This window comes from Cajanus cajan, chromosome 9 (genome assembly GCF_000230855.2).
Source record: "Cajanus cajan strain Asha chromosome 9, NIPB_CcT2T_4, whole genome shotgun sequence".
Taxonomy (NCBI): Eukaryota; Viridiplantae; Streptophyta; class Magnoliopsida; order Fabales; family Fabaceae; genus Cajanus; species Cajanus cajan.
In genome coordinates this window covers 50105382-50118497 of record NC_138525.1, presented here as the reverse complement: position 1 = coordinate 50118497, position 13116 = coordinate 50105382, and the positions used below count along the sequence as shown (strand labels likewise).

Here is a 13116-nt window from a genome sequence, read left to right as displayed (position 1 = left end):
ATGAAAGCTAAAACAAAGTAGACAAACTAAGACATAGAGTCTTTCCCTAACTGAAGCAAAATAAAATCTGGAGGACTCCTCCAAAATACATTGTAACCTAGGTTCCTTACACCCCAATTAGCAAGCGTATGAGCTACTGAATTTATATCCCGAGGAATATGACTTACGTAAACTATCCAATCCCGAGCAAGCATTTGCTGAACACGACGAATAACATCATAGTGCTTGTGCAGGTAATCTCTGTCCGTTGGCCGATCGTGAAACACCGTAACAGCTCCCAGGCAATCACATTCACAAGTCACCTTCCTAAACCCACCCTCCCAACAAAACAATAGACCCTCCTCCAAGGCCAACAACTCAGCACGTAACGCATCACCATGTAAGGCTCCACCCCCCCGCCACATACCTGCCCAATCACGAATTACTCCACCCATCCCCATAGACGAAGTCTCCCTCAACCAACTTCCTTCCGTGTTTAGCTTGATCCACGGGTGCTCCGGAGGCCTCCAAAGGGCTTGCTCCTCCCATAAGCGCCTCTTAGCGTTATACACACTGTTCTCCACCGTAGATAGTATCACCTTCCGACGGACCACCGAGATTTGCCAGAGTTCGTCGTTAAAAACCATGTTATTCCTAAAATGCCAGACCCACCACAAGGTGATGGATAGCGTAATAGCATCCTTGTGCAAGATAATCCCCTTCAGCCACTGAAAACAATCCATTACAGAAAAGGACCACCTCACACTGCACCCGCCAGACATCAGCACCTCTCGCGAATATGGGCAATCCCGAAGAGCATGTAAAATAGTCTCATGAGGGCAAGAGCATCGCGAGCATGCACCTGACTCTGCCAACCTCCTATCAGCCCGAACCTGATTCGTTGGGAGGGCTGAATGAAGGCATTGCCATAGAAAGAACTTAACCTTCTCAGGAATCATGATCCTCCAAAGCTTCTTCCAAATTGCATCCCCCTCTGCTGCCAACCCCGGAGTTAGAAAACGATACCCAGATGCCGCTGTGTAGCAACCCGAGATATCACCCCTCCAAGCAAAGTGGTCCAACCCCAAAGGGGAATTGCCAACACTCAGCTGTTGGACCGAGTTTATTAGTTCGGTCGGAAGAACCGTATACAAGGCATTGAAGCTCCATTCTCCACTAACCCAGCAGTCGGCAACCTTTTTATTGGTGTCCGCAATATGAACAAAAGGGACTTTCCCGCACCAAAGCCCATTACCTGACCAGTCCTTGTACCAAAGTGATGAGGCGCCCGATCCTAGATGAGGCTTGAATCCCTCACGGAGTGAGGGAAGGGCCTTAATAATACTCGACCAGATTGAAGAAACACCCCGCTTGTTATGAGCACACAGGATAGAGTCTCCATGTAGGTAGAGGTTGCTGAGGAGTTGAACCCAAGGCTTCTGTGGAGCCGAAAGCAGATCCCAAATTAGCTTCCCAAGGAGTGATACATTCACCCTGCGTGCCTCCCTAACCCAAGGCCACCTAACTCTTTAGGTTGGGTAACAACATCCCAACTCACTGGAGACCAAAACCGAGTATTGTCAGACTTAGCCCAGAGCATACGACGGCAAGCCTGATCAATTCTATCACACACTGCTTGGGGAAGCCACAATGATTGCATGCTATATACAGGAATAGAGGAGATGGTGGACTTTACCAGACACAACTTACCTGCCTTATTAAGAAGCTTGGCCTTCCAAGCCGCAAGTCTACTCTGAATCTTATCCATCACATCATAGAAATCTGCACACCTCGGCTGACCATGAGTCATGGGAACACCCAAATACTTCCCGATCTGAGCCGTGTAGCCAATCCCTAGCAGTTCTTCCAACGTATCAATCCTCCTCTGTGAAACTTTCCTAGAGCTCATAAACTTGGACTTAGTCAAGTTGACTCTTAAGCCTGATAAACGCGAAAACTCCTCCAAGATTGATGCCACCAAACGAGCTTGGTCTTCTGAAGCTTGACAAAACAGTAAGATATCATCAGCAAAGAAGAGGTGTGAAAGTGGTAACCCCCCAGGAGATAGCTGAATCGGTTTCCAAAGACCCTCATGGAGCAACTCAGATATCCTAAGGGCTAGGTGCTCCATGCAAAACACGAACAGATACGGAGATAGTGGGTCTCCCTGCCGAAGTCCTCAAGACGGGACAAAGGACGGTAGTGTGCTTCCATTCCAAAGGAGTGAGATTGACGAATTCTTCAACCCCCACATGATAAGTTGAATTATGATTGTAGGAAACCCAAACTGCACCAGCGTAGACTCCAAGAACTCCCACCTGACCCTGTCGTATGCCTTTTCAAGGTCGATTTTTAAGGCCAAGGAACCCACCCCTGAGCCTTCTTTCCGAACGAAGTGAAAGGCTTCCTGAGCAATAATACTGTGGTCACGAGTCCCCCTCCCAGGGATAAAGCTACCCTGGAAAGGACCAATGACGCCCTGCAAGAACGGTCGCAGTCGAGCTACAAGCACTTTAGAAATCACCTTCCAGGCGACGTTGCATAAGCTAATAGGACGAAATTCTTTAAGGCTAACCGGGTGGTTCACTTTCGGAATCAACACTACTTGTGTCTCCAAGAGTGATAAATCTGAGTACCCCAACCGAAAGGCATCCCTCACTGTCCGCCATAATTCATCACCCACAATTGGCCAGTACTGCTTAAAAAAAATGGTTGAAACCCATCCGGCCCTGGTGCCTTGAAAGATTTCATGCTCATCACCGCCCGACGAACTTCCTCCTTCGTGACTGGTGCAGTTAAAGCAGATCGGGCCTCAACTCCCAAGGCAGGTGAAATCCCAGCATGCATGTCTAGCGGCCCTTGATCTTTATCCGCCGAGAAAAGCTCCTTGTAGAACTTGACTGCCTCAGTTTTCATGACCACAGGGTCTGTATGCCAAGTTCCATCTGGTAAAAACAACCCCTGTATTTTGTTCCTCCGTCTTCTCGCGAGTGTTTGGGCATGGAAGAATGACGTGTTACGGTCCCCAAACTTCACCCACTTCTCTCTAGATTTATGAAACCATAGATATTCCTCCTGAAGACAAGTTTCATCCAACTCTATTTGTATAGCCTTCTCCAAGCGCGACAAGCTCTCTGAATCCCCTCTCTCTAGTTGTAGTTGTACCCCTTTAAGACGACGTTGGAGAGCCTTCTTCCTCGTAAGGATATTCCCAAACACCTCTTTGTTAAACTTGATGGCATATACTCGAATAGCGTGTAGCCCATTAGCAAGGGTCGGCGTGCTACGACACCTCCCTAACAACTCGCTCAAAATCTTTGTGGGCGGCCCATGTAGCTTGGAACCGAAAGGGTCGATCTGGAGACTTATCTCTTGAGCTGTCCCGTCGTAGTAGAAGTGGACAATGATCAGAATAGACCCGGCACAGATTCTCAACATATGCTTCCGGAAACATTGCTTGCCACTCGACATTACACACCGCACGGTCTAACCGTTTTGCCAGCATAACCCCTCGTTGATTTCGATACCACGTAAAGCGAAGGCCCTTAGCCCCCATGTCGAGAAGGTTGCAATCATTCAAAACCTCTATGAACTGTGACGCCCGTGCCATCGAGAAACGACCCCCACGACACTCCGTTGACAACATAATTTCGTTGAATTCCCCAAGAACTATCCATGGAAGCGCAATCCGTCCCCCCAACTCCCGAAGATGAGCCCAAACCTGCTGTCTGAGTTCCACCCGAGGATTAGCATAAACGGCAGTACAAACCCAGCTCTTGCTTCCTTCAACAACCGTAAACGAGATGGCCTGAGAGTGAGAGGCAAAGTTTGAGGTAGTAGCAGAGCAAGACGTCGCCATCAAAACCCAAATACCCCCGGAGTGACCCGTAGCCTCACTGCTATAGCACAACTTATAATCCATCTTCTTCCAAAAGGATTCCACCGAAGAAAATTGGCAATGGGTTTCCAATACGATAAAAATAGATGGGTGATAGAGCCTTACTAACTCCGAAACCCTCCGTTTTCCTTTGGCATTAACAGCCCCTCTAATATTCCAGCTCAAAATATTAAAACTTGTAGTCATTAATTAACACAAGATACGACAAAAACTCACGCTAACATGGCCTCCTCTTCCAATGATTGGTCATACTGCATGACGTCCTCCTTCCCTGGTATATCTGGTCCACTCTCCTCGGGTACATGGAATAGGTTGGACGTGCCACCTGTGTGAAGCACACTAGAGACCCAACTCTTATTCGAGACCCCCGTCATCCCCGTGTGCCCATCTCGTGAGTCTCCTAGAGGGGAGTTGACGTGTGCACTACGAGCTATATGAGAAGGCATAACACCGCCAACACCGCCCATGAGATTGGACCGTGAGTGAGCACCTAGTTCCTCCACTCGGTTACGTTTCTTGGTCTCTTTATTAGACCCCAATGAATTCGGATTCGCGTGGGGTATATGGCCCACCATTACACAACGCGCCCCTACTACAAGCTCCTGTTCATGTGTATGTATTAACTTCGGATTTTCATGCAGTACATGGCCCACCGCTGCACTACCCACCTCTACTGCATGCTCTTGTTCACGTGTATGCATTAGCACCTCACGTGGTTTTGTAACACCCTCACTTAACCCAGCCGCAACGTATATTCCCCTCGTAGAGTATCTCGGCTTGTCCTGATTCTTCGCATTAACGTCTGCGGTTCCATTACGAGAGGAAGATCTTCCCTTGCTCAGCGGTCTTCCAAGATTTGGCTTGCGATTCCTCCGTTTCACGATCAGCCAATCCCCGTGCAGATCTGGCGTGGTTCCCCCTGACTATGCGGAGTTGAGTTCTCTCCTGTTTCAGCACCTGAACCCGCACTACGCGGTGGGTCTCCTGACGGCTGCACCACTATCTCCTTCTCCCCCACGCCATTGGCCACTGACTCCGACCGAATTGTATGATGACAATTCCTCAGAACATGCCCGTAACAGCCACACGACGAGCACAGCAAATAAGCCCTCATACTCCACGTTATACCAAACACCGTTAAGGAAAAATCTCCCTACGACTGGTTCGTTCAGGTTGATCTCTACACAGACCCGTGCAAACCTGCCCCGTGTCATGTTCAGAGTATTAAGATCCACCTTGACTGGTTTCCCTATAGCTGAAGCAATTGTTAGGAGAACACTCTCATCGTAGAACATCACTCCAAGACCTGGAAACCTGACCCAGACAAGCGTACTATCCACCTTCGTTGCAGAGGCTACAAACTCCGGGGACCATGGTCTAACAATCAGGTAGTGGTCAAATAGCATCCAAGGACCCCCGTGCATGACCCGATCTTTGTCTGCCTCCAAGTCAAAATTCACCATGAAGTAACCATGTGAGACGTCCAGCAACTCAAGACCCCCTTGAACCTTCCACAATGCAGGTAGCCTGTCTCGCAAGGTTAAGAACCCCACATCCTTTCCTAGCAACTTAATCACTAGACATTGTTCCCACGGTTCACACAACTGCTTAAGAGTGGGTGCCGTGATGTTGAACTTGGGTAGTAGCCGATCTCCACCTTCAAACTCCAACGTCATGGCCCCTTCCTTAATAAGATCACGAACGGTCGGCCGCTTAACCGGGGCACCCAATACCTTTTCCTTGAATGTCATTGTCTGGCTCATCTTGCGATCCCCAACGCCCCCATCCGGCGGCTCCGATGGTGGTTGGCTCTCGATAGGCATTCCCCAAACCCTCTCCATTCTAAAAACCCTAAAATCTCTTAATTAATGACAACATTATTTTATAATTATGACTTATGGCACTACATTTTCATTTTGTTGAAAAATATTAAGAATGATTTAAAAAAAAATTTGACCTTCGTTTTATAAATGTTTCCATAGAAAAATATTTTCAAAAACATAAACAAACATATTTTCACCGTAATTTTTTATTTTCACTAAAAATGAAAAAAATGATTATAGTAAAAACAATAACAATGTTGATAGTGACAAGAATAATGATGATGGTGTCGATAATATTGATGGTGTCATTATTATTGCCACTAACATTATCACCACTAGTAAAGAGAAGATGAAATGATATAAGATTTGAAAAATGAAATTGTTTTAAAATTATGATTTATGTCACTACATTTTTATTTGTTGAAAAATATTGAAAATGATTTTTTTTTAATTTTAACCTTTATTTTAAAAATATTTTTATAGAAAAAATATTTTCCCAAAACTTAGACAAACATATTTTTACCATAATTTTTCATTTTCACTTAAAATAAAAAAAAAAAAAGATGGACATACCAAACAACTCAATTTCACATATTTTCTTTCAAAAAAAATTACATTACTCTAATTTATATGCCCCTTTTCTCCTCACCTTTTGTTCATATTAAAACATGTTGCAAACATTATACTTATGATAATTAATTTCTTTATCAACTAACTTTACCACAAAAACCCTCCAATCACAAATCACACGTATTTATTTTTGCAACTTAAACCAAAATTCTGACTCCGTATACAAGCATCACACTCCTAAATCTCAATCCCATGTAGGATTGCAATTTCCTACCAATCCTGTATACTCCTATAGCCAAAACAAATTAAAAATTTAAAAAAAAATTGGCACTGGTCGGTCCCATGAATGAATTATATTATATTATACTGTATTATTTTTTTCCCCATATATATGCAATTTTATGATTTTATTTGACACCATGCAGCTTCTCATTCTTGATCTGATCATGACTGTCGAGAAAATAAGCCGTTGATTTCGGAATTTTTTATTTAATCAAATTATTATTATTATTATTATATTTTTGAGTTTTTTTTTTTTCCAGCAAGATCACAACGATGGCATCAGTTGACTAGATAATTTTGGTTTGACTGGATTGGTTGAAGGACAAGGCTTCAGAGGCTCCAGCTGGAAAACGTAGCAGCAGGACAACAAGGTAAAATTGATGATTAGATTCCATTATTCCCTATGTTCCTCACCCTTGCAAAGTTAAAAATAGAATAAACAATAAAATTTTAAAAAAGCTTCCTGCTTCAGGGATTATCACATTATTACTTAAATAAATGCTCTTTGTTAAAGTAACCACAAAGGGTGTCACACCCTGCACTGCCCCACCCACCCTACTCCCTCACCCCTTTGGATCACGCCCCTACACGTGTCCCAAACCATGGTGGATGATGGAGGTTAGGTGCATGTAATTGAGGATTCTAAAAAGAAATGAAAGGGGTTAGTTGGCACTGAGTAAAATGAGTGTGTAACAGCAAAGAGAGAGAAGGATACATACATACATACATAGGATGTGTTGTGTTACTTAGAACAGTTGGCAAATGTGTCAGTAAAAAATAAAGAGAAATGAATAAAAATACTAAAGAAGTATGTTTGTTAATGAATACATAGGGGGGCAAGCTTGGTCTTCAAGAGAAGAACCTCCCCCAACTCTATCTCTGTCCACACTTTGTAACATAAACAAACTCACACGCCCTCAACAAAAGGAGAAACCTACTTTAATTATTCATTAATCAAATAGTATAATAACCCTGCTGCACCCTTGCTCTAAAAGTTTTTACACATTCAATCTATCATAAATAATATATGTTGTTGTTATTATAATTTTGATTGATAAAAAAATATATATAATATCTTAAAAATTGTATCAACAATAATTTTTAATTAGATAGTCACATAATTTTTTTTTCATACTTGTAGTATATAAACACTAAACTCATCTTATTTTAAGTATATAATGATTATATTGAAGTCAAAATTTAACACCATGTTTATTATTATGACAATAGTACATAATTACTTTAGCGTGTACTACCTCATTCATTCACTATTCCCACTCTGGTGTTCATTAAACTCATCTAATTATTACATAGAAACTAAACTCATGTTATTTATTATTGATGAAAATGATTATTAATTTAGTTTGAACTGAAGGTGAAGATTATTACAAGTGTGGGAAGAGAAAAGAGTGATTACTGATTAGGTTGTTGTGGTTCTGCAATAATTTACCAACAGGAGCAGTTGGCATTAGTTGGTGTGTCTTTTAAAATGATACATGTCACCTCATAGCTTGGGCAGGTACACAAAGCAAGGACTCTCTCTCACACATTCTCTCTCATCTTTCTCTCTCTAGCTTGGTAATAGTAGTAGTAGCTCCTGGTGTTGTTGTGTTGTGATCTATTAAAGTTAGATATTTATGCCACATTTTGATGTTTATGCTTAGTACCCAATTCATGAAATTGCATTTGATGCTCCCGTCAGAGACACCCCAGTAAAGGGGACTCTTCTCAATTCTGTCTCTTTCAGCAGAATTTGATGCCCATGGTCGTGCCTTGTTCTTGGATTCCCATTCAAGAATTTAATTGCAAGAACCCCTCATGTCCTATCTTTTAAATCAAAAAAATTGAAAATATACTCATTGTTGGATTGGAGCTTCTTAGAACAAGTGTGTTTTGTTTCCACTTCAAATCAAACCAAGCAAGGCAACAACAATTAGTGGCAGTGAATATCTTGCTTAACACCAATGTTTTGGTGTTGTAGTGAGGACAAAGGAGAAAAGGGAATCTGCTTTACTTGTAGTTTGATGAGCTGTTAGCTGATAATCTCACTGCTTTATGCTCTGAAGACTGAAAGGTTCACTTTCTTGTCTGAGGGGAAGCATTTTTTTCCCCTTTTACTGAGCATTGAAGCAGTAGACTTGATCTTAGGGTTTTTGATTTGAAGGGAACTGGTGACTGACTAGGAGATTATATTCCATTTACCTTTTCTTTTGGTTTTTCATTTATCTAAGCCTACACAATGAGGGTTTTCTTTAACTTTAACTTCCTCTCAGTCCTATAAAGCTGCCAAGTTATTTGTTCCTTGTTTAGTCCTGCAAGATATCTCTAGAGCCAACTTAGTCAAAATTCACTTTACCCTTTAATCATATGCAATTGTTTATTTCTAGATGCAGCCCTGATGTGATCAAACTGTTGAGTCTGATTGATTGGTGTGTTCTGTGTTCTGTGTGTGTATATATAAAGAGGTTGCTTTCTCAGTTGAAACTGTTTAGGGACTATTGAGTTGGTTGGTTAAGATGGGGGGTCAGGAGAATGCCATGGGGTTTCAACATGGAAATAAGAGCATTCTGACTTGTCCAACTTCAGGTCTCAGTGGTGCAAATATTAATGTTTCAGAAATGGCTATTAGTTCTGTTTCTATGGCCAAGCCTTCTTCAGATGTAGCTAACAACCCTTTTCTTGCTTCATCCGCTTGGGATCCACTTGTTTCCTTGAGCCAGGCTCAAACTTTTGGAGGCTCTTCAATGGTTTCTCATACTGAGTTTGCCAATGCCAACTCATCTTACCCTCTTGTTTTGGAAAACCAGGGAATAAGCAGCACTTCCCACCTTGTTCAATACATGTCTGAGTCAAATCTTGGGGGCATGGTCCCCAAGGTTCACTCTTATCAAAGTGGAGGCTTCTCCGAGATGGTTGGTGGTGCCTCTTTTGGCCAACATGGGTCTGGTGACATGGCTAACACAGGTTATCCAACACATTATAATCAGATCAAGGAGGCTATAACTAATGGTGAACAATCTCAGGTTGAGGACTCAATTCCTGAAGATGAAGCACCCGGATCTGCCCCTAGTGGGAATAGAAGAAAAAGAGGGCTTGATCATAATTCTACCTTCAGTCCAAATAAGGTTTGTTGAGTTGAATGTAATATAATACATGAAAGGAGAACACTTAAAAATAGTTGTTTTTGATGTTGTTTTTCGATCAAAATTAGAATTTCACTTAAAGGTTTGTTATAAATGTCAACATACATATCTGAAGTGAATACCAATTTTGATCGGGTAACAACATATAAAACATCAATGAACTTGGAATGTTTTGTTTTTGTCTATATCCAATCTCATTTAGGACTTGGAATGTTTCATTGGTGTTGTTTTATGTGGTTGAGAGCTAATGAATGAAATGCTTTATGATGTTGGATTAGAATGCTGAGAGTGATGCTGTGAGAGATTCTCCTGGGAAGACCTCTGATGGTCCAAAAGAACATGAAAAGAAACTAAAAGTTGAGCAGAATAATGGTGCAGATATGCGTGGTAAGCAATCAGTGAAGCAAGCTAAAGACAACAATTCTCAGAGTGGAGAAGCTCCGAAAGATAATTTCATTCACGTGAGAGCTAGGAGAGGTCAAGCTACAAATAGCCACAGCCTTGCAGAACGGGTATAGCTTCCCTATCTCACCACAATGTTATGAGAAAGTTAGAAACCCCTTTTTATTGCATCTATAGTTATTCAACTTTTTGGTTGCAGGTTAGAAGGGAAAAGATTAGTGAGCGAATGAGGTTGCTTCAAGAACTTGTTCCAGGATGCAACAAGGTGATATGAATATCATGATTGTGTTAAACTGTTTCTCATGAAACTATGATGATGTCTCTCTATGCACTATTTTTTCTTTTGTTAAACTATGATGATGTTTTTGGTTTTTATTAGATAACTGGCAAAGCTGTAATGCTGGATGAGATAATAAACTACGTGCAATCACTTCAGCAACAGGTTGAGGTATGAAATTAGTTCCATCTTTCAAGTTTTATGCATTCAATTTACCATTTATAACTGAATAATGCATGGTAAGTGATATTTATGATATAACAAAACAACACAACATTTTTGTCTACTCCATTATTATGGTGTTGTGACTTGTCAACTTATGAAAGAGATATTTTGCAGTTTCTGTCCATGAAACTTGCCACAGTGAACCCAGAACTGAACTTTGATGTAGACAGGATCCTATCCAAGGATGTAAGTGAAGATCTTAATCTTCTAGTATAGGTCCATTTATTATTTTTTAACACATTAAATTAATAAGGTTTCATTTCTCTTCAATTAGATTCTCCAATCACGCATAGGTCATGGAATTGGTGCATATGGTCCTGGAATTAATTCTTCTCACACATTCCCCAATGGAAGTTTCCATGGAACATTGGCTGGCATGCCTAGTACATCATCACAATTCCCTCCTTTGCCCCAGGTAAGAATTTATGCAGTAAACTAATTAGAAGTCATTGTTGATATGATTTTTAAGATAGTCATTAGAAAAGTCATCAAATTTACCATATATATCAATGTAAAAACTCTAATGAGTTTAATTTCTATTTACTGCCAGTATTTTAAAATTTAGGTCGTCAACCATTAAAAAATTATTGTTATATTATTCTTAAGATAATTGCTATTGCTATTATTCTTAAGATAGTTACTGTAAAAGTCATAAAATTTACCATATATGACAATGTAAAACTTTAATGAGTTTAATTTCTACAAATTGTCAGTATTTAAAAATTTATGCAGTCAACTAATCAAAAATCGGAAATCAACTCTGATATTATTCATAAGATAGTTATCATAAGAGTTATCAAATTTACCATATATGACAATGTAAAAACTCTTTACACAGTTAGTATATTTACTATTTACTCGAGTAGCACCAAGTTATGTGAAATACTGATACATTTACATGCAGAATGTTTTGGACCACGAGTTCCAAAGCTTCTATGGAATTGGATACGATTCTAATGCAGCACTTGACAACTTGGGACCCAATGGTAATAATGGACAGAGTCCTATTTCAACTTTGGTTGTTTTGTTTACACATTCACCAATATCAAGTGTCTGATTCCTTGTAATTTACTGTGACATTGAACAGGGCGGTTGAAAACAGAGTTATAGTGTGTGGATTATTATATAGCCATGATACTACCACAACAAAGACTTTGGAATTTTCTCGTTGACTGCACAATTTAACTGAAGTTGAAAATGGGAGGACAAAGAAAGAGAAAAAAATAATAATAAAGGTTTTAGTTGTATAGGGTCTTTAATACCTAACTGTTGGCTCTTCGAAATTTTAGCAGAAGATGAGTTGAGTTGTTAGATTTATGAATTGGGAAATGAGTTACACATATTATGTGTGGAAGCTAGATCATGTAGTGGTGATGGAGAGCAATATTTGAGGAGTAAAGTGTGCAACTATTGTTACTTTTATTGAATTATTATTATTATTATTATTATTATGTATAGAGTTTAAGGGCTCGGATTTTTGAAGCACATTGTTAATTTTCAATAGTGTTGTAGATTGGATAATGTGTGTACTTGTGCAAGGGTTCATGATTGTTCTTATATCTTTTCAAAAGAAAATGTAACGAATGAGGACATTCTTAGTGCATACAACTACAAGGGTGAAAATGTTGCAATTGCCCTTTTAAGTTTTCATTTTTGGTGTTTACTTTAACAAGGGAATTGGAACCTGATACTTGGCCAGTTACGTGTACTCGTATGTATCCAGTTTATTAAACTATTGGTAAAGTATTTTTTCACAACTTTTAATTTGTTAACTATTATAAAATATTTTATAACTTTGTATGTGGGCAGTATTATTTAATTGTCTATCATACTTTTTTCATTTATAAGACATGTGCTGTGATTCTTTTATACTAATTAAAATTTTTACTTGTTTTTATTATTTTATATGTTATATAATAGATTAAATTATATTTTTAATTCCCTTATTTATTTTTAAGATTTAATTTAGTTTCATTATTTTTAAAATATTTAATTTAATTTGATTTTTTTAAAAAAATATTCAATGTTATCTTTTTATTCCAGTTGACATCGACATTAATGTTAGTAAAATTAAGTCAAAGAATAATGTTGAACATTTTTTATAAAAAAATATTGATAATTAAATTAAATATTTTAAAAATAATGTGATTAAATTGAGTATTATAAATGATTTAATTTGCTCATTTAAATTTTAAATAATGTTCAATGTTACTTTTTTTTATCGGATTTTATTTTGATTAATGTTAATTTGGATAGAAGAATAATATTGATCATTTTTAAATTTTAAAAATATTAAAAGATTAAATTGAATTATTTAAAAATAGTCAAATTAAATTAACTTATAAAAATAAATAGATGGAGAAAAATTCAAGTATAAACCAAATTTAACATATTAAGGGTTTTTTTTTGTCAATGCATTTGTGCGTGTAATAAGTCATATTTTAAAATGCGTGTTTGTTTTAGGTTTTTTTCAGCGGTAGGGGTTGATCCACGCTTAAGCAAGGTCAGGGGTTCGAA

General features: G+C 39.2%; 2 protein-coding genes across 2 annotated transcripts; one reads left to right on the top strand and one right to left on the bottom strand.

Moving 5' to 3' along the window:
• Positions 1-2634: 2634 nt before the first annotated feature.
• LOC145952143 (uncharacterized) lies at positions 2635-4063 on the bottom strand. Its single transcript, XM_083064373.1, has 2 exons — positions 3284-4063; positions 2635-3210 (listed from the first exon to the last, which is right to left on the bottom strand). Exons 1-2 carry the CDS (start codon positions 4061-4063, stop codon positions 2635-2637), a joined length of 1356 nt encoding a protein of 451 aa, XP_082920499.1.
• A 3879-nt stretch (positions 4064-7942) lies between these two features.
• Positions 7943-12249, top strand: LOC109795118 (uncharacterized). The gene is made up of 8 exons (XM_020354541.3): positions 7943-9677; positions 9974-10207; positions 10297-10362; positions 10477-10545; positions 10714-10785; positions 10874-11014; positions 11504-11585; positions 11687-12249. The coding sequence occupies exons 1-8, from the start codon at positions 9069-9071 to the stop codon at positions 11707-11709; spliced, it is 1296 nt and encodes a 431-aa protein (XP_020210130.1). The 5' UTR covers positions 7943-9068; the 3' UTR covers positions 11710-12249.
• The last annotated feature ends 867 nt before the right edge of the window (positions 12250-13116 follow it).

Bases quoted from the DNA above. Each gene is read 5' to 3' on its own strand.
- LOC145952143 (XM_083064373.1), bottom strand. From the start codon at position 4,063: ATGACTACAAGTTTTAATATTTTGAGCTGGAATATTAGAGGGGCTGTT. The intron at 3,211-3,283 runs GTTGTTAGGGAG...TATGCCATCAAG, and splicing joins CCCACAAAGATTTTGAGCGA to TTTAACAAAGAGGTGTTTGG.
- LOC109795118 (XM_020354541.3), top strand. From the start codon at position 9,069: ATGGGGGGTCAGGAGAATGCCATGGGGTTTCAACATGGAAATAAGAGC. The intron at 10,208-10,296 runs GTATAGCTTCCC...TTTTGGTTGCAG, and splicing joins GCCACAGCCTTGCAGAACGG to GTTAGAAGGGAAAAGATTAG. The intron at 10,786-10,873 runs GTAAGTGAAGAT...CTCTTCAATTAG, and splicing joins ACAGGATCCTATCCAAGGAT to ATTCTCCAATCACGCATAGG.